A 22,105-nucleotide genomic window follows, 5' to 3' on the forward strand; every position below is an offset into this window, starting at 1 on the left:
AGAAATTGGAGCTCAAGAAGAAGAGATTTGCGGCTGTGTCTGGTTTTGGTCTCATATTTTTTGCACATTTACCCGCTGATAGGACATGTCGTCATTCTTATCCTCTTTAAACAAACAAACACTGAATCTGAGGTCACTGTCAGTTTATTTTTTAAGCTTTATATAAGTGTGCAGTTATGTATTAGTGAATTAATATTGTTAGTGTGAAACATGCAAAGGGACTCTCAGTTTGTAATGTTCTGTACACAAACATGCTCTCAGGATCTACTGACTGCACACTTACACATGCAAGGGCTGTCATAAGCACACACGCAGATTCAGAGACACACACAGTTACATAAGCATTAACACTGTGCCCTCACATTCTCCCTGTGCTGAGCTGCTGATAGCCTCGCTCCTTCTCATTTGCCAGATCCCATTGGTCTTGTACCGTTGAAGAGTTTCCCTCGGGGTGAAGAATACAATGTTGTCATCTCTAGTGCCATCTCTGGCCTTCCCCACCCCCTGGTTTAAAAATAGCTCCGGCTCGCACAGACCGCCGTGCATTGGCAAAGATTCAGCCGTGCTGAGTCTCTCAGTCCGATATGCCCTGTCACAGCAAGTGGTGGTCCACAGACCCAAATGTGTCCATCTCTCTCTCGTCACAGTGACAGAGGCCGGCCTTAAAGCAAAGCCCAGAAATACAGAGGGATGGTGCACATCAACATCCCGGTGTAAAGGGTGGGATGTGAACAGGGGCGATTGAAACCAGATGGTAGAAGAGATTCATTATAGTTGTGGCCCAGCTCACGACAGCACTGTTCACTCTTCTGAATCTTAGCACTGATGGATCCTCTCTCATGATTATCTTATAATCCTCTTTGTTTTCTGTAAACAATCTTCATAACGTTACTAATTAACACTACATTTTGTTGTTGAGTCCCTCAAGATATAAAACCCTTCTTTTAATGCTCTACTAAAGCAACAGCTGACGAGTTAATTTGAAATGTGTGTATACAACACTTCCTTCAGTCAGAATCTCTCTAAACAGCAGCCTTCCCCTCTCTGTAGGCTGGTCTCACTGAAAGTGTTGAACAGTATCGTGCTGCTGGGGAAGTCGTGCATTTACGTCAAGAGAGCCAACATGGAGGACAAACTGTTTGAGAGACCCTCCGCAACTACATCCTCTGAGAAAAACCCTGACCAGGCTGAAGACAGGTGTCCCACTCCTTCAGGTAAAAGAACAAACATCTACTTTCTCTTCTTAAAAAAGAAACAAAGTTACTGTGTGCTCAGGGAGGTAATGGGGTGAACTCCAGGTAGAAGCCAAGTGCTCTTAAAGAATAAGGCGAAAAAAAGGGGGAAACTACGGGGGAACTAAGAACTACTGATTTGGTTCCTGTCCTTTTTACTAACGCTCATTATTTTTGACAAATATAAGGTCCATAAATTATTGTTGGTCATCTGTGCATTCGGTCTTGCCAACAGACAAAATGAATCAGAAGAAATGGCTGCAAACAGACATTTCTTGCACCTTACCTTGTTGTTTAACCACTTTATTCTAATCGTGTTTTAATTTGTGATCACATTTTATTATAAAATAAAAAATATATTGATAAAACTTCAGAATTTAAATCATAAGGTGTAACTACACATACAGAGGAAATATTCTGGCTTTAACTAGAGAACTTTTCAAGGAATTTCAAATTCACAGAGAGATCCCCCGAGTCAGAATAAAATCAGTTTTATTCTAAAGTTGGGGTGCACTCCAAGTTATAGTTATTATATTTGTTGTTGTTGTTGTTGTTGTTATTATATTTTATTATACCAAAGTTAATGTTGGTTTTCTGCTTAAAAGTTAGTCCTACAATTAGTGACCAAGCAAGCTCATCAGTCTTGTGTGGGAGATGTATCAAAAATTAGTTCAATTAAAGTCTTTTTAAAGTTATTCAAAGTCCTCTAGTGTATGGAAGGCATTAGTTGATGAATCAACAGAGAATTATCAGATGAATCTGCTGCTCCTCTTGTTTTATGAAGCTTTAAACTAAGTTTCAAGTCAGCACCTATCAGCAAACACATGCAATTTGAGTGAAGACTAATGAACCAGCTTTTAGTTGTAAGGGAAATCTTGCTGCTGCTTTTGTTATTTGACTAAAGAGGCACATCAGTCACGATCAGTCTTAGGGTTCCTCTTCTGTTCGTCAGTAATCTAATGATGATCTTGACGCACTTTTTAAAAGATGATTTATCAAGTAACAAGTTGAGCATTTGAGTCTTATGACATGAATAGGTCTTAACACACGACTCCTTTCCAGCTAATTTTAATTTTTTCATCATATCCCAAAATAAGACAGCTATATTAGACACTGAAATGTTATTGTGCAGCTTCCAGCATGAAAAATTCAGAGCTTGCAGGAACCCTCAGCTGGAGGTCATTATGTAGCCTGAACACAGCAGTTTGATTTCAGATCTAAATACTGAAGATAAAATAGTAATGTAAATTTCTGCGGCTGCTGTGCGAGAAGCAACAGAAAATACAGCTCACTAGTTTATTTGGAATTCCACAAAAGCTTCTAATCAGAGAACACGGACCTGGAACATTCTACACGTGTAACATTTTGAAAAGTGTCGAGACCTGAGAGAGGATTCTTGTAGTTCTCTGAAGAAAAAAATCCTGTAAATGAGACGTCCTGGGATTTAATCTGTCTTATGAATAATGCTGCATGTTGCTCTCTGCCTCCTACTCACTCACTGATCTCTGCTGTCTCTCAGCACTTTGATTTACTGTATATAATAAAACACAAGTGTCTCACACCCGTCATTACAAACACACAGAGGAAACAAGACTCTGCTTTACTACGTCTGATTAAAGATAGACCCTTAATAACTCATAGACATTGTGTCTTTGCTAATGTTTCACAATCCTCTGTTGGTCCGATGCACGCTGCACATTTTCTAAGCTTCACACAGCTTTTGAACGACTCCTACCTTGTGGAAGAATCGGGTTTATATTGACATCTTTAGGCATTGAGCTGACACTTTCATTTACATTTCTATGTATTTAGCTGGGACTTGTATCCAGACAGATGTGTCAGCAGGAGGGGGGGATCAGTGTTCATCTTCAGGCAGCTAATAGACACATTCAGTCTCTGCAGTCGTGTGGTGATGCATTGATTTAAAAATCTGACGGGAACAGTTCAGTTGAACTCTTCAGGAGAACCTGGGAAGGTGGAGTATTTACTGAAACAGGACGGACAAAGTTGAACGAAAGAAAACAATGTGATAGAAACTTTATATGAACTATAAATATTGTGTTAGGTTATTAGATTTTGTTAGATTTTACCCAGAGTGATTGACAGAAGTTAGGGCATTTTTTATTAATGATAGTTTTGGGTGTAACGTGTCGTGTTTGTCATATTAGCTTATAAATGATGTAGCTCAGTGATACAAATACAGCCCTGCTTAGCGCTAATTGCTCATTGACACTGACATTAATTTGGAAATGTTCTTTTTACTTGTGTCATGACCGAGCAGCAACCTCCGGTCTCAAAATATGAAGCCCATGCAGAAGTGTTGTAAACTGCAGTTCATCGAGCGAAACCACATACACACCATAGACTGTATAATAATGGAAGTAGTATCTGTGACGTCATCCATCTGTTCCTGAGCGCTGTATTGAAGCCAATCATCTGCAGGAGCCATATTGGAAATGCTGAACTCAACCAAGCTTAGTGTGAAGTAAAGAGGTGGGGTTTGAGTCTCCCAGCAAACAGCTATGTGTTCCTGCATGTCAGTCATGTCAGTCATGTCCTTAAATGGGCAAAACTTGTAATCTTAGCATCTTCTGAACCATCGCGTTAGAAAAAATCCCCCCCCCCCCCCCAACCCATACAGTGTGTGCCGATAGAGAAATTAGCTACGTAGACCGAAGCTGTTTTTTGAACCAGGCTGTAAACTTGTTTATTAATGCTGCAAAGATCGTCCTTTTTGAATTGGTGTTTATGTGGTTTCTGGTCCTTCTGCAGCCAGCCTCTAGTGGACACTCGGTGAATTGCAGTTTATAACACTTCCGCATGGGCTTCATATTTTGAGACCGGAGGTTGCTGCTTGATACACACCCATTCAAAAAAGACGATCTTTGCAGCAATAATAAACATGTTTACAGCCTAGTTTGCGTCTACGTAGCTAACTTCTCTATCGGCACACACTGTACGGGGGTGAATTTTTTTCTAATGCAACAGTTCAAAAGATATTAAAATCACAAGTTTTGCCCAAATAAGGACATGACTGACTTGATTGACAGGCGGGAACACTGTAGCTGTTGGCAAGGAGGCTCAAACCCTGCCTCTTTACCTCACACTAAGCTTGGTTGAGTTCAGCATTTCTAATATGGCACCTGCTGATGATAGCCTTCAAAACAGCACTTCAGAAACAGATGGCTGACGTCACGGATACTATCATTATTTATACAGTCTATGTTCCTGACTTAAAGCTCCATCAGTAATGGAAACAATTTCAAACATCAGCTCCATTAGACTATATATGAGGTTCTGTCTCTGGAACCATCATTATGACAGGGATCAAAATAAATAAACATTAATTTCATACCATGTGTATGTATAAAAACATCTATTACCATTCATGTAAATTTCTTAACAAAGTGTTAAAAGAGGCTCTCTATCAGAGGCACACAGACAATGAAACACAGATTTGGAGGTGGCAGAATCTCCCCGTCATCCACAGCCAAATCCCCGCAGATCTTTTCTGCTGTGTGCCTCAGACCTGCCTGCTGCGCTGAGCCAGGAGCTTTAAAATGACAAAGATCCTGATGGTGCATCATGTCACATCAAACATCAAAGCTCCTGCCAGCGCGTGTCTCAAACAAATCTGGTTTCTCAGAAAGCGGCAGATACAAGGCTTACGGCGCCATGCTCCTGCATATAGAGTATAATTCTGTGAGGGGAATTAATGCGAGTCTCCTTCTGCTTTCCACTCATTCAGCAGCTGGGATTTCAACCAGCAACTGCACATCACACACTCGCCTTTCAAACATAAGAGCGCCCTGATCTATGCCCCCAGCTTCACCTGCTGCTCCTGTGGATTCACTGCACAATGAAGCTCATCAGCACTTCTTTGTCTTTACAATGATCTGTATTCACATTGCACAGGCTATGCCATCTGCCTTTACGCCATGCTTTTGTCCAGAGGGCAGAGATGTGCAATGAAGGCTTCTGTATCAGCCGTTTGAAGCCCTACATGGTGGCCAACTTCTCCTCAAGCTCACTTATCTACAGAGAAACACTCTGAGTTTATTCTGGGTGTGAATAACATTTCCTTCAAATGTTTTGTGAGTCCTTCCTCAGAGGATTACATTTATTTCATTACCCAGGTTAATGACCCCAACAGTAAGGAGTGTAATTAAAAGAAAAAACAAACATCAGTGATGTTGATCGCTCTTCATCGTAGTGAGTCCCTGGGACACACGGGGAGTGATCTGAGTGGGTCCCTGGGAAATCTAATGAGTCCCTGATAAAATGTTTGTTTCTTGAGAAATTGTAGCGTTAAGAGACTATTTTAAAGTCATTATATGATATGAATTTAGATAAAGACTCCCAGAGAATATGTTCTTCAATATGAAGAAATCATCTTTTAGAGCCAACACTATTCGGCATCAGATTGTTCTCCAACTATTTCTACATGTTGAAGGTGAATAGCTTTCACTCCTGTCTTCATCATCTACATATTTTTGGGGTGGAGCAGGAACACCAGCACCTTGTGGAACAGAACAGGCAGAGGTGTTTCAGTTGTAGCTTCCGAGCCAGCTAAACATACACCAAACAGACGTACTCACACACATGCATTAACTGATTGACTTTTACAAAATGACAGGGGCAAAATCAATCAATCAATCTTTATTTGTATAGCACCAAATCACATTAAACGTTATCTCAAGACTCTTTCCAAACAGAGCATGTCTAGACCGTGCTCTATGTTAAATTATTAACAAAGACCCAACATTCAGACAGGATAAGATCCAGTCCCATCTTACAGACAGGACTCAGTCTGATCTCATCTTAATCCACCATGAGCAGAGCACTTTGCAGCATTTAGCAAGTTACAGCGACAAGTACAAACTTCCTTTAACAGGCAGAAACCTTCAGCAGGACCAGACTCATGTAAGACAGCCATCTGCCTCGAACGAGTTGGGGTTGGAAAGAGGGATAGAGGAGAATAAGAGAGAGTAAAACAAGCTTACTACACATTTAGCATGTCAATAAACACATCCAGCGATAGTAAGTAGCCTTTTTTTTTTGGCCTCGTAATTTTAGCAAGTGATAAGAAACAGAAAGAAAGTTAAACTCAAAATATTTATTGTATGAGTCTGGTCCTGTCTGAGGTTTCTGCCTGTGAAAAGGAAGTTTTTCCCCGCCGCTGTAACTTGCTAAATACTGCACGGTGCAATGCTTATGGTGGATTATGGTGGGGTAAATCTGAGTCTTATCCTGTCTTGGTGTTGGGTCTTTGTTAATAATTTAACATAGAGTACGGTGTAGTCCTCGTATGTTTGTAAAAGCGTCTTGAGATAACGTTTGTTGTGATTTGACGCTATACAAATAAAGATTGATTGATTGATTATCCATCTCTTTTAGAAAACATTGACTCTGCCTTGAGCTTCAACAAAGTCCTTGCATTAATATCTAACTCATCCAAAAAAGGGAACGAGATACTGAAACGTGCTCATCTAATGATCAAAGTTCAACAAGATGATGAAAACATTACGGTGGCCCTGAAGTTCAAAACACAAAGACAAATACGAAAACACAACAATTACAATCACTTGCAGTGTTTTCACTTTAGGGCCACCTTAAGAAATAGAGCAGGACGTGACAAATGTTTGCACTTCAGACAGAACCGGAGGTGAAATAACATCTTAAAGGGATATTTCAGTTTTTTTGACACCTCGTTTGCGTAGTTTTGCTAAAGTTGAGAAAATATGGTCCAGGCACTCATCATGGTGCAATTGCATGCTCTACTAGAAAAAATTAAAGCTCCTGACTTTGCCCACGTATCCATGCTCATGCAGCAGAAGAACACAGGTCTGCGAGGTGCGTCTGAAAATAGTGCCAAAACAAAGGGGGTTTCTGACGGCAAAGTCAAGAGCTGCAATTTTTTACTAGTAGAGCATGTAATTGCACCGTGATGAGTGCCTGGACCATATTTTCTCAACTTTAGCGAAATTACACAAAAGATTTGTCCCTGTCTGCAGAGAATTGTAGCCTAGCTTGCCTACCAGTCATCTGGGAGTTTTCTCATTAAAGGGGAAGAGCTCACCGGCACTCATTGTGCAATGTAACTCATACAACCCCACTTCAAAAAAACTGAAATATCCCTTTAACCTGACGTCTTCTAATACTCAGCTGACCTAAAACGTCTTTGTTCATGGCCTGTATCATGTTTGTAATTCTCTTTAAGGTCTTATTAAAACACTCCATCTATGTGCTGAGTGGGTTGCAGTGGTTCTGTACAGTAAAGTGTTGGTTCAGCTCTGTCTACAGTAAGAATTAAAAGTTTGTTAAAGCCAGATAGCCCCGGGCTGTGCTCGTCTCTATGGGCGGCCATGTTAATATTCTCTCTAATATGATGAATTATTCTGTTTGGTAGATTTTTTTTTTTTTTTTATCTAATGCACACTGTCCTCAGAGAGGCTCTGCAGTGTTTTCTCTTCACACAACGTAGTGAAGTCGTGGTAGGAACCAGCTGTGCTTCCTCGTGTTCTGTGTCAGCTTTCTTCTCCGGCCACGTTTTGTTATTCTGCCTCTGTGCTGCTTTCAAGCCGAGCAGTCAGGTGGGTGTACGTTGGCTGACTTGAGGACCAGGCTGGTTGAATCACTCCGTGTCAATCAAGCAGGAACACCTTCACCTTTTCTGCAGGCTGAGAATCGATGCTTGCAGACTCTCTCCTCCATGCTGTATCTTATCTCACATCTTTCTCCTGATAAATCATGGTGTAAGCTTTTTCTGCTGAAGTCTCTTTTAGTCTGAAATGATGAATGCTTTTAAATATAGCATCAATATCACCAGAGTTTTTTAAGCCACAATGATGATAAGAAACTAAACTTCACTCATCCATACATTCTCTCACTGTCATCAATATTTTCACCATTATTCTTCACAGGAGAATCCAAAGCTCAGGAGATCCCTGCCCCACCCTACAGCCCACCACACTCCTCCTCCGTGACTTCACAGCCCGCTCCCAGGACTGACTTGTTTCCTCCTCCACCCACCGATTCCTCTTCCGCAGCTCCAGCTTGCCGTCCTCCCACTCCACCACCCGAACCTGAAAAAACTGTAGTATCCCTCTCCAAAGAGGAGGAGGGCGAGACACAAGCGAACCCAGAGCTGAAGCACAGGACTCCTACAGAAGAAGACCTGCTCGAGATCGACCGCTTCACAATCTGTGGTAACCGCATCGACTGAGCAGCAGCGGCAGCACCCAATGTAGCGATTAACCACTCAGGAAAGACGGAGAGCAAAGGGCCATGCGGGCCGACTCTCCCGGCCAACAGCAGCAGAAAGCTGAGTATTTATTAAAGCCAGTGGTGACACAGTAAGTTATTTTGAGCACGGACATTCAGTGCCCGACAGTCCTGCTGTTGCTAAAGCCTGAAGTCGAGGAGTTTGACAAAGAAAACTTCAGCTTGCTGATAAACAGTGGGAGACAGAGAGTGTGACGGTGGCGGCACAGTCGTCAGGAGGAACTGTCAGTGTGAGTGTGTGACTGTGTGTGACTGTGTGTGACTGTGTGTGTGTTTGGAAGTGTTGGGATGTTTCAAAGTGAGCAGGTGTGAATGCGTGTGTGTGTGTGTGTGTGAACAGTGTCTGTGTGAGTGTGAGAGCACATAAGCACTTCCTGTCAGAGCAGCACTGGGACCAGGAGGAGAGGAACCTCAGTTGGCTCACTCGCCAGAAAACACAAACTTCCAAACTCCTTGATTAAGGAAACACCTGAACAAGCGTTCACGGCTTCAGGTGTTTCATTCACCTCACAAAAAACCTGATTTCATAAGTATGAGGTTCGTTTTATTTGTGTGTCATCCAACATATTAGCTTGCTTGAAAGAGCACCCCGGTCCAGCCCAGGCTTTATGATCAGAACTTTGTGGTACCTAAACAACACATCAGATGTAGTATTGACTCAAATATAAAGGTTTCTAAAATGTTCCTTTTATACGAGACCTCCAGCTGGTGGCTCCCAACCTGAGAGTCATCCAGTCTGTGGTCATGAAAACTCTTAGTAGGTCATTTGATTTACTGAAACAATGATTATTCAGACAGCAGCTTGTTTCAGAGCAGTCCCACACTGGTAATATATCAGAGCCAATGCATCAGCTGCTCAGCTCAGCAATCCACAGCTCTTTGAGACTTGCAGTTTTGAAGTGGAGCATCTTTATACTTCTCACTATCTTTGATGGAGACATGAATGTGACTTTTGATCAGAGCTTTGTTGTTTACAGGGGAAAGGAGAATCTTATTTGCAGGCTGCAGTTCCCCCCTTTGCAAATTAAAGAGCTTTTGAAGTATCTATTTGTGGACATGAACAGAAGCTTCCAATCAAATGCACTAAACCTGCTGCTTCTCCTAGCCGCTTGTTTTTCAGAGGTGCAGGTGAAAAACCACAATACAACACACTAAGACTGCAATGCTCGTGTCTTCTAGGGAGCACTTTTAATCGCTTCTTTACAGTAAACAAGGCAATCAATTCATAACCTGAGACTTGATCAGTTCATGTGTTTATCACTCATAATTATTACATAAGTAACAGTCGTTAAATCAGAACATTAGTTTTTAAATTCTCATCGAGTTTTGAAGAACGTTTGCACTGATGGACCATATTGTCTTAAATGTGACGAGTCATGTTTCTCATTTGACTCAAGAGTGATGTTGTAATGTTTACATTGTAGAAAATAGAAGCAATATTTCCTCAACAATATGCCTTTTTGCATGTGTGTTTACAATCTGTTGATTTTGATTTTTTCACACAAATATATATAAATAGAATTTATGATCAGTTATATCATCTAGCTGCCATCTGTCAGCTATGTATGTAATTGAGTGTAAGCAATATATAATATAATATTCTAAAAATAATAATAATAAGAGAGTTGTACTATATGCAGCAGCCATGCCATAAAGTTTAGCAGCCATGCCAAATATTGAATTCACGTCCGATGACTTCTGTTGTGTGATCCAGTAAGTTAAGATGAATAAATATTGAATATGTAGCGTGTTAGTGCTTCCTGTATATTCTCATGGTACTCTACAGGAACATGTTTGTGCTGCAACTAACTCAAGAAATTATACGCACAAAAATATTTTAAATATATTTTAAGATCATCGTTTTTGTTTTGTTTTAACTCTTCTTCTTTTTGCTGCATTCTTAATTTATTTTTGAATTAAAAATGTTAATTTCCTGTCATGTTAGTGAAACAGTCAAACGATGACAGGGTAATATATTTGAAGTTCTTTGGTAGAAACTGTCAAATTATAAAAAAGAGCTTCATGTTTTTCTTTGAGCAGAAAAATGTATATATACTGAAAACACATCAACATTTTATTTGATTCTGATTGTTCAAAAGATTCATTACCGTTGTAATAAGGAAGTTAGTTCTATTTTTGGAGCTGCCGAATGTGATGTGATCATATTATGCATATGAAATCTGACTCTCCCCAGTCCTTCATGTGTTTTTTGTAAAATGTCTCCTGATGTCGTCAGGAGCTCGGTCTTGTTGTGGTCTGTCTGGTCCGGAGTCAGAGATCTAAAAGAACCAAACAGAACCACAACTGGATCCAGCTGGGCTCCTCTCTGAGCTCATGGAGACGAAGCAGAAGTCTTCTTCTGAAAGCTGTGATGGTCCAGAACCCTGCCTGCTTTGCTCATTCAGTTTGGTTGCTTATTTAATTCCTACCTCGATTAATGTATGAGTATTCCCTTTTTGGATCAATAAAAGTTTGTTTCTTAAGTGTGCTGTTTTTATTGAAGCGTTGCAGAAATGCAGTGTGTGCCTGTTTTCTTTCTTGCAGTCTCCTCTCAGTTTAGCAACAGGATTTAATCATTGGACTGCGTGCCGACCCGAGCAGCTTCCTGATTTGGAGTCATGATTGGAAGAACTTTCCACAGATCTGAAACTTCGACTAAAGGTCCACTCAGCTACAGTAAGTATAACGTACTTCCTTTAATGTCACTCACTTATTGGACTTGTCTGGATCATCCACACGCATTCATTTCCCGTTTAGGAAGCAGACTAGATTACAGCTCACAACACTGTTGACAGGAAGTTGCTCTTGACACTAACCCAATGTTTACATCACCTTTGACCTCACCTGACTGTGCGCTGAGCTGCAGTGTATTTGTGGAGGAGGTGAAATCAGGAGGAGTAAATCTGCAGCAGACATTCTTAGAAAGCTAATCCCCTGCCAGACCCGGGGACTCAGATGAGCCTCAGCTCAGTTACAGAAACCAGGAAGTTGTCTCATGACATTACAACTGTAGTAGACAGTAGTAGTAGTAATTGGAACGAATTCAGGCCATCAAATGGACTGTGGGGACGGATGATATGATGGTTTTATGTCATAGTTATGTCATAGGGAAGGAGTTAATGCAGATTTTTTTAATGCAGATTTTTATTTTGAAACTAACATTTTTGAAACACTATATTGAAGAGGGTTTTTTAATTTAACAAAGTATTTTTAATATAGTTTTATAACTTTCAGCTCAAATAATAATGTGAAAACTCCAAACACAGGTCAAACAGTAGGTTCACTGAAAGCAGAGGAGAGTATAAGTCTACATCCCGATGCAGAATTTTTCAAGATTTGAAAAGGGAGGACTTTTACTATTATGTAGTATTTTGAAATAAACATTGAGTCCTTTTTATTCCAAATACTTCTTTTAAAATGTCATCTTTGGTTTAACTGACAGAGGAGATCCACAACCAGTCAACCAACATCTGAAACTGTGTGTCCCATCTGCCTCTCTGCAGGTCTAATGAGTGAGTGACCAGAGCAGAAAGGTGCACACAGTCACTGATCAAAGACTTCCTGACAGGAGGCCCCCTTGTCTCCAGGAGCTGGGGGCCCCTGTGTGCGACAGAGAGAGGACAAGGACATTATTGTGCAAGGACACAGAAGCAGAACCCACCTGACCGCTGCTCCACCAATCACAACGGCTCCTCGAGGCTGCACCTCAGGTATCCTGTGTTCTCTGGGTACAGTAGGAGGTCAAAGGTCAGGGAAGACAGAGAGCACCTGTTGGCTGAACAGATGGAGAGTAAGCAGTGGGACATTGTTACAGAAGAACAGGTGAATTATTTCTTAGTTTTAAAAATCTGCTGCTTAAACTATGTGTCAATAAGTCTTATTGTTAAATAGTTTTTTGCATCTTCCACAGTTGTATAAACACTTTACAATAGTGTAGACTATGAATGCAATCTTTCGTTTCTTTGTATTCTCAGTTACTTTTATAGTTTACTGTCCCAAGACTGAAAGATGACATCAGTAGCTGCCTCTAAGGTTTTGATAATGCCACCAAGAGTGAATCATCAAATCCTCACTTTAAAGAAGTTTAAAGAAGTGATTGTTTGACTTCAGTTTTAAAATTAACTCAGCTGATAAATTCACTGATGAGGAAGTGATCAATCAGCTTATCTTTGCAGCTCTTATGTAGCCCAACAAGAGAAGTCCGTGCACCATAGGTTGAGAAGTCAGAGGATTCCTTACCTGAGTTAAAGCTGAGAACTATCTTGAACTCATAAAGTACGATTTTAAAAAGACTGTATCCAAAAGAGGTTGAAAAATTGAAATTTAAGTAACTTATTAGATTCAGATTCAGATTCAGAATACTTTATTAGTCCCAGAAGGGCAATTCGGTTTTACAGTCAACCTGTCCATAGTACAAAATATACAGTAAAGGAAATAAATAACACATCGTGACATCAGCAATTATTAAGTGGGTTCCTACTTGCATGATATAGAAAACATGACTGATGCATTGATTGTTGAACACCAAGTTGTAGCTGCAAAAGATGGAAAGTGTTTCCACTAATTCACTATGACACAGATACATTCATGACAAAAGTTATTTTAAGAGACAGTGAAGTAGGATTATTCCAATAAAGCAGGAATAAAAGTAAATTCACTGAAAGGTTAAGTTTTTTGTAATCATGTTTGGTACTTTCAGGACAAAGTAGTGTTTTCAGTGAATCTTTGCTGTGGATCATGCAAACTAAGGCTGTTTCTGCAGCTTGGGGTTAATACCGTCATCTGACGCTTCCCTGTTAGCTGTGGTGACTTTAAAAATGAATACATCAATCTTCTCCCTGGTGGTCACACACAGGCAGCAGCATATACAGTAGTTCAGTCTCTTTAATAATCAGATATAAAAACCTCACAGGCAGAGCCGTGGGAAGTGGCTTTAAGTTGGGGGTGCTGTAGTAAGAGGTGCAATTTTTTTTTTCTTTTTCATTTAGGTTACTTATGCAACTGATAGGCTATAGTGCACATACATTTTATTTTTATTTATCTGCTTTGAATGCAAGCTTTCAAGAGAACTTTTCATTATAAATTCACAAATTGCAACTTCCATACCCCGTTGTACAGCAAAGAGCATACAAGACAAACCTGGTAAAACAGGCCCAAAAGTCAGTAAAGCGCATTGAACAGAACTTATCCAAATACGTTCAGTTTCTAAGCAGGCACACATACAGGGCCCATGCATCGGTTTATTTTAAAATGAATAATTATTTAAAATTGCTATAATTATTTCTCAAATCTTCCTCAGGCATTACATTTTCAGAAAATAATACAAGGAAAAAAAACTGATTTATTGTGTTAATTAATGTATTTGTTTCAACTTATTTATGCATCCAGAAAAAATTGTGTGATGCCTTTTCCAACAGTGGGTGCTGCAGCACCCTCAGCACCCCTACTTCCCACGGCCATGCTCACAGGAGCTTTGATTCAACTTCATTTGTTGGACAGTCGTATTTGTTTGGTCTAGGCTTTAAATCAAATAGAGCGTTGAAAACACAATTATCTCAATTCAGTTAGCTAGAAGTAAGCTCCATTAACTCAAGTCCACTTTGAATACAACATTAAAACCATTATAATGCTTGTCATCTGAATTCTGCTCAGACTTTAAGTTTTTCTACTTCTACCGATTTGAATGGAGGACTGTTTGTTGTGCACATTTTAAACTGTAAAAAAACGAACCAAGAACATAATAGGAACATTTCTTTCCACCAAAACCTCAAAACTGTAGCCAAATTAAGCCTCCAGTATTTACTGTTCTTAGTTATATCCCCCCATTTCTCCCTAAAGGATCTGTGTCAGCCTGAATGCGGTTCCACTGACTACAAAAGACTGTTTAGACCCAAGAGACACAACAGAGACACTGAAATACAAGATGTTCCTCTTCTCTAAACTCCTCCCTCCTCTCCCCGGCAGGAGGAGCGCTTACCCCCTGGGCCAGTCCTCCCTCTGTAGATGACGGAGACGCGCATACCCGCCCGCTCCCGTGACGCAGCGCCTCCCCGTGCGCACAGATGCTGGAGTGGAAGCGACAGGCGCGCTCATCTCTGTGGGACTGAACGCGTCGAGGAGCGGAGACAGAGGGGAGAGGATCACCCGGTTTGCGTCCGCCAGGAGCCTCACAGCGCGGGGAAAGATGGTCCAAACGAGGCTGTCCGCGGGCAGCAGGACTTAAAAAGCTGCAGTCCATCCATTTGGACACTTTAAATCTGCTCTCTCCCCTTTTCCTCTCTGATACGGAAGATAAGAATCCAGGCGGTCATCTCCCAGCTATCTCTGGGTCGGGAATTTAACCCCAGTCTGAAGGCCAGTCGGTGTTTCAATCAATTAAGACACGATGTGGAAGTCCGGGATCCTCCTGCTGCTGTGGGTGCTTCAGGCATCCAGTGAACTCCAGCTAGAGACGGAGCCGCGGAGACTTCCACCGCCGGGAAAGTTGGATTTCGGTTATGTGCCTGCGGGAGTTTACGAGACACTGGCCCATTACGAACCAGGACCGATAGGGATCCTGTTCCACCTGGTGCACGGCTTTCTCTACGTGGTGCAGCCCAACGCTTTCCCAGAAGGTAAGCATCCTCATCCCCATAGTCTGTGCTGCACTGAAATTAGACCTCTGGGGGGACTGGAGGCAAAAACAGAGTGCCATTTTAGGGGGGTGCCTTAGGGAGTATTCACTTTTTAGTCTCTGGTCTGAGTGTGATAAGTTGTTTTCATGTGAGTCAGAAATATCTGGAATCCAAGATCAACTCTCTTCCTCTTCAAATCTGTGATTTATAGCTGGGTCCTATTCCTCAGTTGGCATGCGCTAAAACTCCGCATGCAAACACAGATTAGTTCTCATGAATGAACGTGAATCAGCAGCGGCCGTTTGAACTGATGTTCTCCAGCCTCTCTTTCTGTCTCACTGCGTGAAAATGTGTCCACTCACAGATTTGGTTGTCCATTCGTGCGTCAGTGCCGCGCGCGCGTTTAGATTTGCGCGCAGAGCTGACAGCGCACATGAAGGTGATGTTTTCTGCCTGCAGCGCACTTTTTGTCCACATAATGACAACTAATGAACCTCTTGCTGACAGCACAACATGCCGAGTGGATGCTCTACACTTTGGCTGAGTAAATGAATGTTTATTTGGGCGTCCTGGAAGTCTGAGCGCGCGCGTGGGTCTACATGTAATACAATTAGAGCTGACTGCTTAACAGACACAAACAAGGGTGTATGGGTTTAAGTGGGTCGTAGATGGTCAAAAAGATGCAACACCCCTCCATGCGTCACAGTCTGGGTTCATACTCCGTTGGAACATTTTGCAGATTAGCAGCTCTCTGAGTCACCTTGTTAATTGGGTAATCCCATAAGCCCGTGCACCATATGTTGTTGGCCTTTTAGATTCCAGTTTGTCACCAGCACTGGAGGGCTCATGTCCTAATCCTATGGAGCAGCAGACCACTGCTCAGTGAAGTTGTTAGTTCACCCATGGGTGCACCCACCAAATGATGCAGGACAGAGAGTGGAAATCATGTGGAAATTGTTGGTTCGTACATAATAGTTCAGCTGCAGACAGCTTGCACACACAGCTTTGACATTCCTTTGATTAGAGAGCCGCAGGGAATTCATTATTATTTTTGGGTTCACCAGAATTTCGATGGCGTAAGCAAAGGCCATGTGTGTATTAATAGCAGTAGTGTGTGTGTGTGGATGTTTAACAGGATGAATCCAGTGATCTGTCAGGTCTGTTTGGATGAAAACAGGCTGGTTTGCAGCAAACCTTTGGGACTTGCAGAGCTTGTCATTTCTGTAACAACATGTTACAGGAATATCCTTTGCACTGCTGCTGAGCTGCTTGTTGGGAAACATAACTTGTAGTTGCATTAAAATGTGTAAGACAAGTGAAGAAAAGGATCTGAGAGCTGTTTCCACTCCAGTGGTTTGTGACTGGAGGTGGTGCAGATGTCAGAGTGGAGCTCTGTTCAGGCTGGGTGGATGTGGCTCTGTCTTCACTTCAGCCTACAGTAGACCAAAGACTTCTTCAAGCAGACATGAGAGGATTAAACAGTGGATCTGGGTCTTTCCAGTTTTGTTCTCTTAAATGTAAGATTGAAAATGATGTAACAAAGACGAATTAATACAAAAACCTAGAGGAAGAATATCACTAAGACAGTTTGAGGGTGTGTGTGTAACCATCTTCACTCCAGTAAAATAAACACACAGTAGAGAGCTGATCATCATCATGTATTATAACAACATTCACCAAGCAGTCCAAACTCTGAACCCTCCTGTTATGTTACGGGTCAAATTGACCCATTTTATAGTAAAGAAAATCTAAAAAGAAATTGTTAATAAAATGAAAAAAATTCTAAATGTAAAATAAAAAAATAAACAATCTGAGTAATATAAAAATACTGTATTTATATGTAGATTTTTCCAATGTACATTAAAAAAAAGTTAAAATTAATTTTCATAAAAAACAAGTTATCCTCATTGAACCATTATTTGAGAATTAAAGAACACCATTGCACTAAATGTTGATTTAAATGATTAGTAATGGAGTTAAAAATGAGATTGAAATAATGTTTATTGGTATTTTTTGGGGTTCTGACACTTTTAGATAATTGAATATGCCCGGGGTCAAGTTGACCCAGGAACATTATTGCTGTTCCTGAGAAAAGAACATAACAGGAAGGGTTAAAGGAATTCAGACGATTATAAACAAAATGTATATAATAACAGAGAATATTCTAAATGCAGCATTATGAATCTGTGATTAATTTATTGATTAAGCTATTTTAATTTGTCATTCCTCTGAACTCAGTGTTACAGAGGATTTATCTCTCTGCCCAAGACCTACCACCACACATGAAAACTGCCATAAGGTGTTTTTGATAGCAGAGATGGAGCCCTGCACTACAGCACCAACAAGATAAATCATAGTGACTGAGTGTTGTTGAAAGAAGCCTTTAAAAACCATATTTATAAACATCTTGTGCAAACAATAACTCATATTTTTGTTTTCAGACTAGCCTCTAAACCATAATCCATAGAGCTCATCATTGAGTATGCTCCCTGCAATATCAAGCAGCCCCACATAAAGCTAACTGGATTCAGAGAGGGAGAATAAAGTTAAACAGACTGAATTCAATCAGCGGCCATTATTAAAACGAGACACATCTCTGATAAAAGATGACAGTGTTGTTTCTGTGTCATTATCAACACTCCATCATCACGTCTTGTCCAATCAGCGCGTGACATTTAGCATCAGAAATGTCTTCATCATCTCCTGGATGTTTGATGCATTGGACTGACACGCTCGTTCTCTGTATCTAACATGCTGTGAGCTCGTAGGAGGTGTTATTAGCAAAGAAGCAACAAACGTCTATCACCGACACCTACACACAACACGCAGTGACATATTCTCTCTAACATTTTTATAACAGCTTTGTGCTGCAGTGTGAAAGCCTCACCTCCCTTCCTCACACCTACACACACACAACTGCAACATGCCAACTTACAGGAGCATAAGCTTCCCGAGCACATGAAATACGTAGCTGGGCTTCATTATTGCTTCAAACATAACAGGGAATTTACAGGAACAGCGTCAATACTCGAGGGATTGTTGGCACCTTGGTGTCACAGCCTCAAATCACGACTTCAACAAGAGGTGAAAAGTTTTAATGATGGAAAGAAAGACGTGTGTTTTCATTTCTCTCTCAAGCTGAGTCACTGGTGGATTTAAAAAGTAACGGAATACAAATACAACTAAAGTAAAAAACAATGAGCACAAACAACACAGTCAGCAAATAACTAAATCAGAGCGGCCCCTCTAATATTCAGATTAATTAATCAATCCAAACTCATTTAGCTTCATTATGCTTCAAGAAGTTATAAAAAAGAAAAAGACAAATCCACCAAAACTTGAGTTTGTTTTTTGAAAAGTTACTTATCTTTTCAAGAGTGAAGGAAAAAATTAGGGATGGGTATTGGCATTAATTCCACCATTATTCAAATAATCACCCCCCCCGTATTACAATCAGGCACCGGTAAAAACGATCGCATGTCACTCTAGCAATCAGTGTCAGTCAGAACACCTTGCCATAGGTATGCATCACGTGGATTTTGTGCAGTTTGGTGTATGAATCCATCCAGTAATCATTGTCAAAGGATCGTGAAAAAGCCCGGGTGGTTAGGGCAGGATTGTGGATAAGGTGTTCCAATCCACACATGTTCAGAGACAAAGTGTCAGGAATAAGGTCCACTGACAAGAAAAATGTTCCTTTTAAAAAGAGAAAATATTCAAAGTAACTCTTCTATTTTTACAAAGTGAATGAATATTCGAATGTTCCAAAATCACTGCCCATCCCTAGAAAAAATCACTCCTTTCAGCCACTGTGAAGGTCCACTAACTCTTTGTTTCTTCCACGTACAGGCAGTGCATCTTTTGGCCTCCAGAAAACAGATATTGAGCAAAGACATCTCTACAACATGACTGCACAGATCCAACACTTTTCACTGAAGCCTTAGTTTTCATCAATCATGCCTTTGTAATCATCCACACATACTTGCTTTTCCTCAGAGTAAATCTTTAAGCTGCGACTCTGTTTGAATTCATATTTGTGCTTTATGCATATTCATACTTTGCAGCTGGGAAGACCAAAAGCTATAAATCATAAGGTGTTAGGGCGCTGGTGGCCTAGCGGTCTAAGCACCCCACATACAGAAGCTATAGTCCTTGTTGCAGAGGTTGTCGGTTCAACTCCCGGCTGCAACCATTTGCTGCATGTCTTCCCCTTCTCTCCACTCCCCACATTTCCTGTCTCTCTTCAGCTGTTCTTTCCATAAAGGCAAAAATGCCCAAAATATATAACTTTAAAAATCATAAGGAGGGAGACAGCTGGTCAGATCCCACTATAGCTGTTGATTGCATTGTATGTTTCTAGAAAGTCACAAAGGGGAAGGAAGTTTCTTTTACTGATAATAAAACAGGAACTGATAATTTTCTTCATGAAGGAAGTTTCGCAGAAAATGAGCCTCTAAATTTAGTCAGAGACCGAGCTCATGATAAAATGTCAGTCCTGCTAGAATCAATAATGTTTGTCTTTGTTGTTTGCTTCTAAGTCCCTCTTTATGGGATGCTTCTACATCTTAATTGTGGAGATTAAATAAAGTGTTGATGGCATGTTGGATGCTAATTCAGGAGAATCATTGAGTTACATGAGGACAAACCTGCAGGAAAGGGGAAATCAAGAACAACATACATATGGCAAAGTACATCAATCTATCCCTCAACAAGCTCAATAGTTTTTATGTGTTTGCTTATTTGCTTTAACTGCCTGAAAAGAAGGAGTTCAATTATCCTGGGGTGTTTTTAAGAGTGAGGGGAAAAGAAATAGTGAGATTTGGAGACATTTTGCTGATGCTCTTTACTTACAAAGAACACCAGTAGAAAAACACAACTGTAGGTAGACACACTAACTCTCCCCGAACCAGCTATGACAGATCTTAAATGTTTGAATGTGCAGGTCTCATATTCCTTTTAATTAATCTTGGTGTAAGTCAGCCATCACTAGAGAACAGAGGTGCATTAAGCTCCTTCTGCAGTTTTATCATTATCATTTCACGCCTGTGGGTGAGCTCCACTGGGGAGATGATGATGCCAGCAGCCGTCCTGCAGCAGATCCCAGTTGGAAAGTGTTTTCTCATTAACGTCTGGATTCCCTCTCCTTAAGACACCACGCCTAGGTGCATTTCAGATAAGAGAGGCCTGCTGAAAACCTGGCATTTATTCAGGAGAGGTTACAGTTGCCAGGGAAACCCCTGTTGCAGCTATCATTGCTGGTGTGTTTCAGTTCACCTAACAGACACCGGTGTGATGTGAGGTGAGGTCAGATACTGTCGTCAAATATGCACAGAAGATTCACTCACAGAGGTTATGTCCATTATGCACTCATCAAAAGAGAGTCCAGGGTGTTTTTTTGTACAGCACAGAGGCGTAAAGGGACTCAGTGAAGGACACGCAGACATGAAAGATTCTGAACGGGAATACTTCAAAAGATTTTTACCAAGGACAAAGCAGAGATGGGAGAGTTCGTGATGTGCATCAGAGATTTACTGGATTTCTGAAATAGCAGAGATTTTTGGTCAAATGTCACGAGTTCTGAGAAGGAAAGCACAAAAAAAGAAGAGATGCTTCTGTATAACGCTAAAAATCTTAATGTTTACGATGAACAAGGGTCAGATTTTAAAACATCTAGTTTTTATTTAGTCTATGAACTTTGACTTTAACTGTTTTTGCTTCTTAATTTTCTCTTTCCCTGGATAATTGTAAGGCAGTGCAAGGTTTGCTGAAATTGAACACCTAGCCAACCTGAAATTACAAACACGACACAGAACATCATAAAAAATATCTCAATCAGAAATATAGACTATTAACTATTAGAGGGTTATTCCAAGCTTGAGTTGTGCAAGTCCTGTTTAAGGGTGTGAAAGAGACATTAAAACAAAGGTTAAAACTAAACTTTACCAGACTTTCATTGATTCTTTAAAGGTAAGACACAATAGTTTTAATTAACCAATTTTTATTTATATAGCGCCATATCCCAACAAATTTTATCTCAAGACGCTTCTCCAAACAGAGCAGGTCTCTAGACCCAACATCAAGACAGGATAAGATCCAGTCCCATCTTACAGACAGGACTCAGTCTGATCTCATCTTAATCCACCATGAGCAGAGCACTTTGCAGCATTCAGCAAGTTACAGTGTCAAGGACAAACTTCCTTTTACAGGCAGAAACCTCCAATAGGACCAGACTCATGTTAGACACACATCTGCTGAGACTGAATTGGGGTTAGAAAGAGGGATAGAGGAGATAAAGAGAGAGGGATGATAATGGTGAGATGGATTTTTTGTGCAGTGAAGAAAGTGAAAAAGCACTTTTTGTAGCTTTGGTTGAATTTTCTCGGTGATGTGTGAACAAAGTGTCCCTGACATTTACAGCTTGGCTCTCCGGCAAAGGGTAAAACAGAACTTTAAAAAAAGGTCTTAATTTTCTGTATTGGATCACACACCCTCTTTGTCAATGACGTTATAACATTTCACTTACAATATTGTTTGTAACAATCACAATGCGAGGACTGGATAGTTATAGTGAGTGATACAGTCAGAGTATAGAACAGTAACGAAACATACCAGTACACCTATCAATAGTGATTTCGGTTAACAACCAACTTCCTCTTTCTCAGACACACAGATGAGTAGTACAGACATATTTCCTGGTATTTTGGTGGCATCACGCCAAGCTGAACTAACAACTCTGTTATCAATGGTGTGCAGAAGTTAACCACAGCAGACTGTATGAGTTGTAGCCATAGCTGGAGTGGGCTATAACATGTTGCATTAGATTGTAGACAGCTTAATTTAGTTACAAACAAGATCCAATGTAAATATTCAAGAACCATTTCAATGATACTGATAACACTACTGTCCTCACCCCTTTAAAGACACAAAGTACCATTACCCTGTCACAATTAACAACACAGTCTGTAGTCCGGCAGC

General features: G+C 40.6%; 2 protein-coding genes across 2 annotated transcripts in view; both read left to right on the forward strand.

The window, feature by feature from the left end:
- Window positions 1-10,266, forward strand: part of tapt1a (transmembrane anterior posterior transformation 1a) — a 28,542-nt gene extending 18,276 nt beyond the window's left edge. Inside the window, exons 13-14 of the mRNA XM_034690238.1 lie at window positions 1,051-1,214; window positions 8,156-10,266. Of these exons, the coding sequence (XP_034546129.1) occupies window positions 1,051-1,214; window positions 8,156-8,457 (466 nt within the window). The 3' untranslated portion in view covers window positions 8,458-10,266. The remainder of the gene's footprint in view (window positions 1-1,050; window positions 1,215-8,155) is intronic.
- Window positions 10,267-12,287: 2,021 nt separating this feature from the next.
- The window catches only part of prom1a (prominin 1a), a 99,039-nt gene continuing 89,221 nt past the window's right edge, over window positions 12,288-22,105 (forward strand). Inside the window, exons 1-2 of the mRNA XM_034690692.1 lie at window positions 12,288-12,338; window positions 14,481-15,130. Coding sequence (XP_034546583.1) covers window positions 14,902-15,130 — 229 coding nt within the window. The 5' untranslated portion in view covers window positions 12,288-12,338; window positions 14,481-14,901. The remainder of the gene's footprint in view (window positions 12,339-14,480; window positions 15,131-22,105) is intronic.

This window comes from Notolabrus celidotus, chromosome 8 (genome assembly GCF_009762535.1).
Source record: "Notolabrus celidotus isolate fNotCel1 chromosome 8, fNotCel1.pri, whole genome shotgun sequence".
NCBI lineage: Eukaryota > Metazoa > Chordata > Actinopteri > Labriformes > Labridae > Notolabrus > Notolabrus celidotus.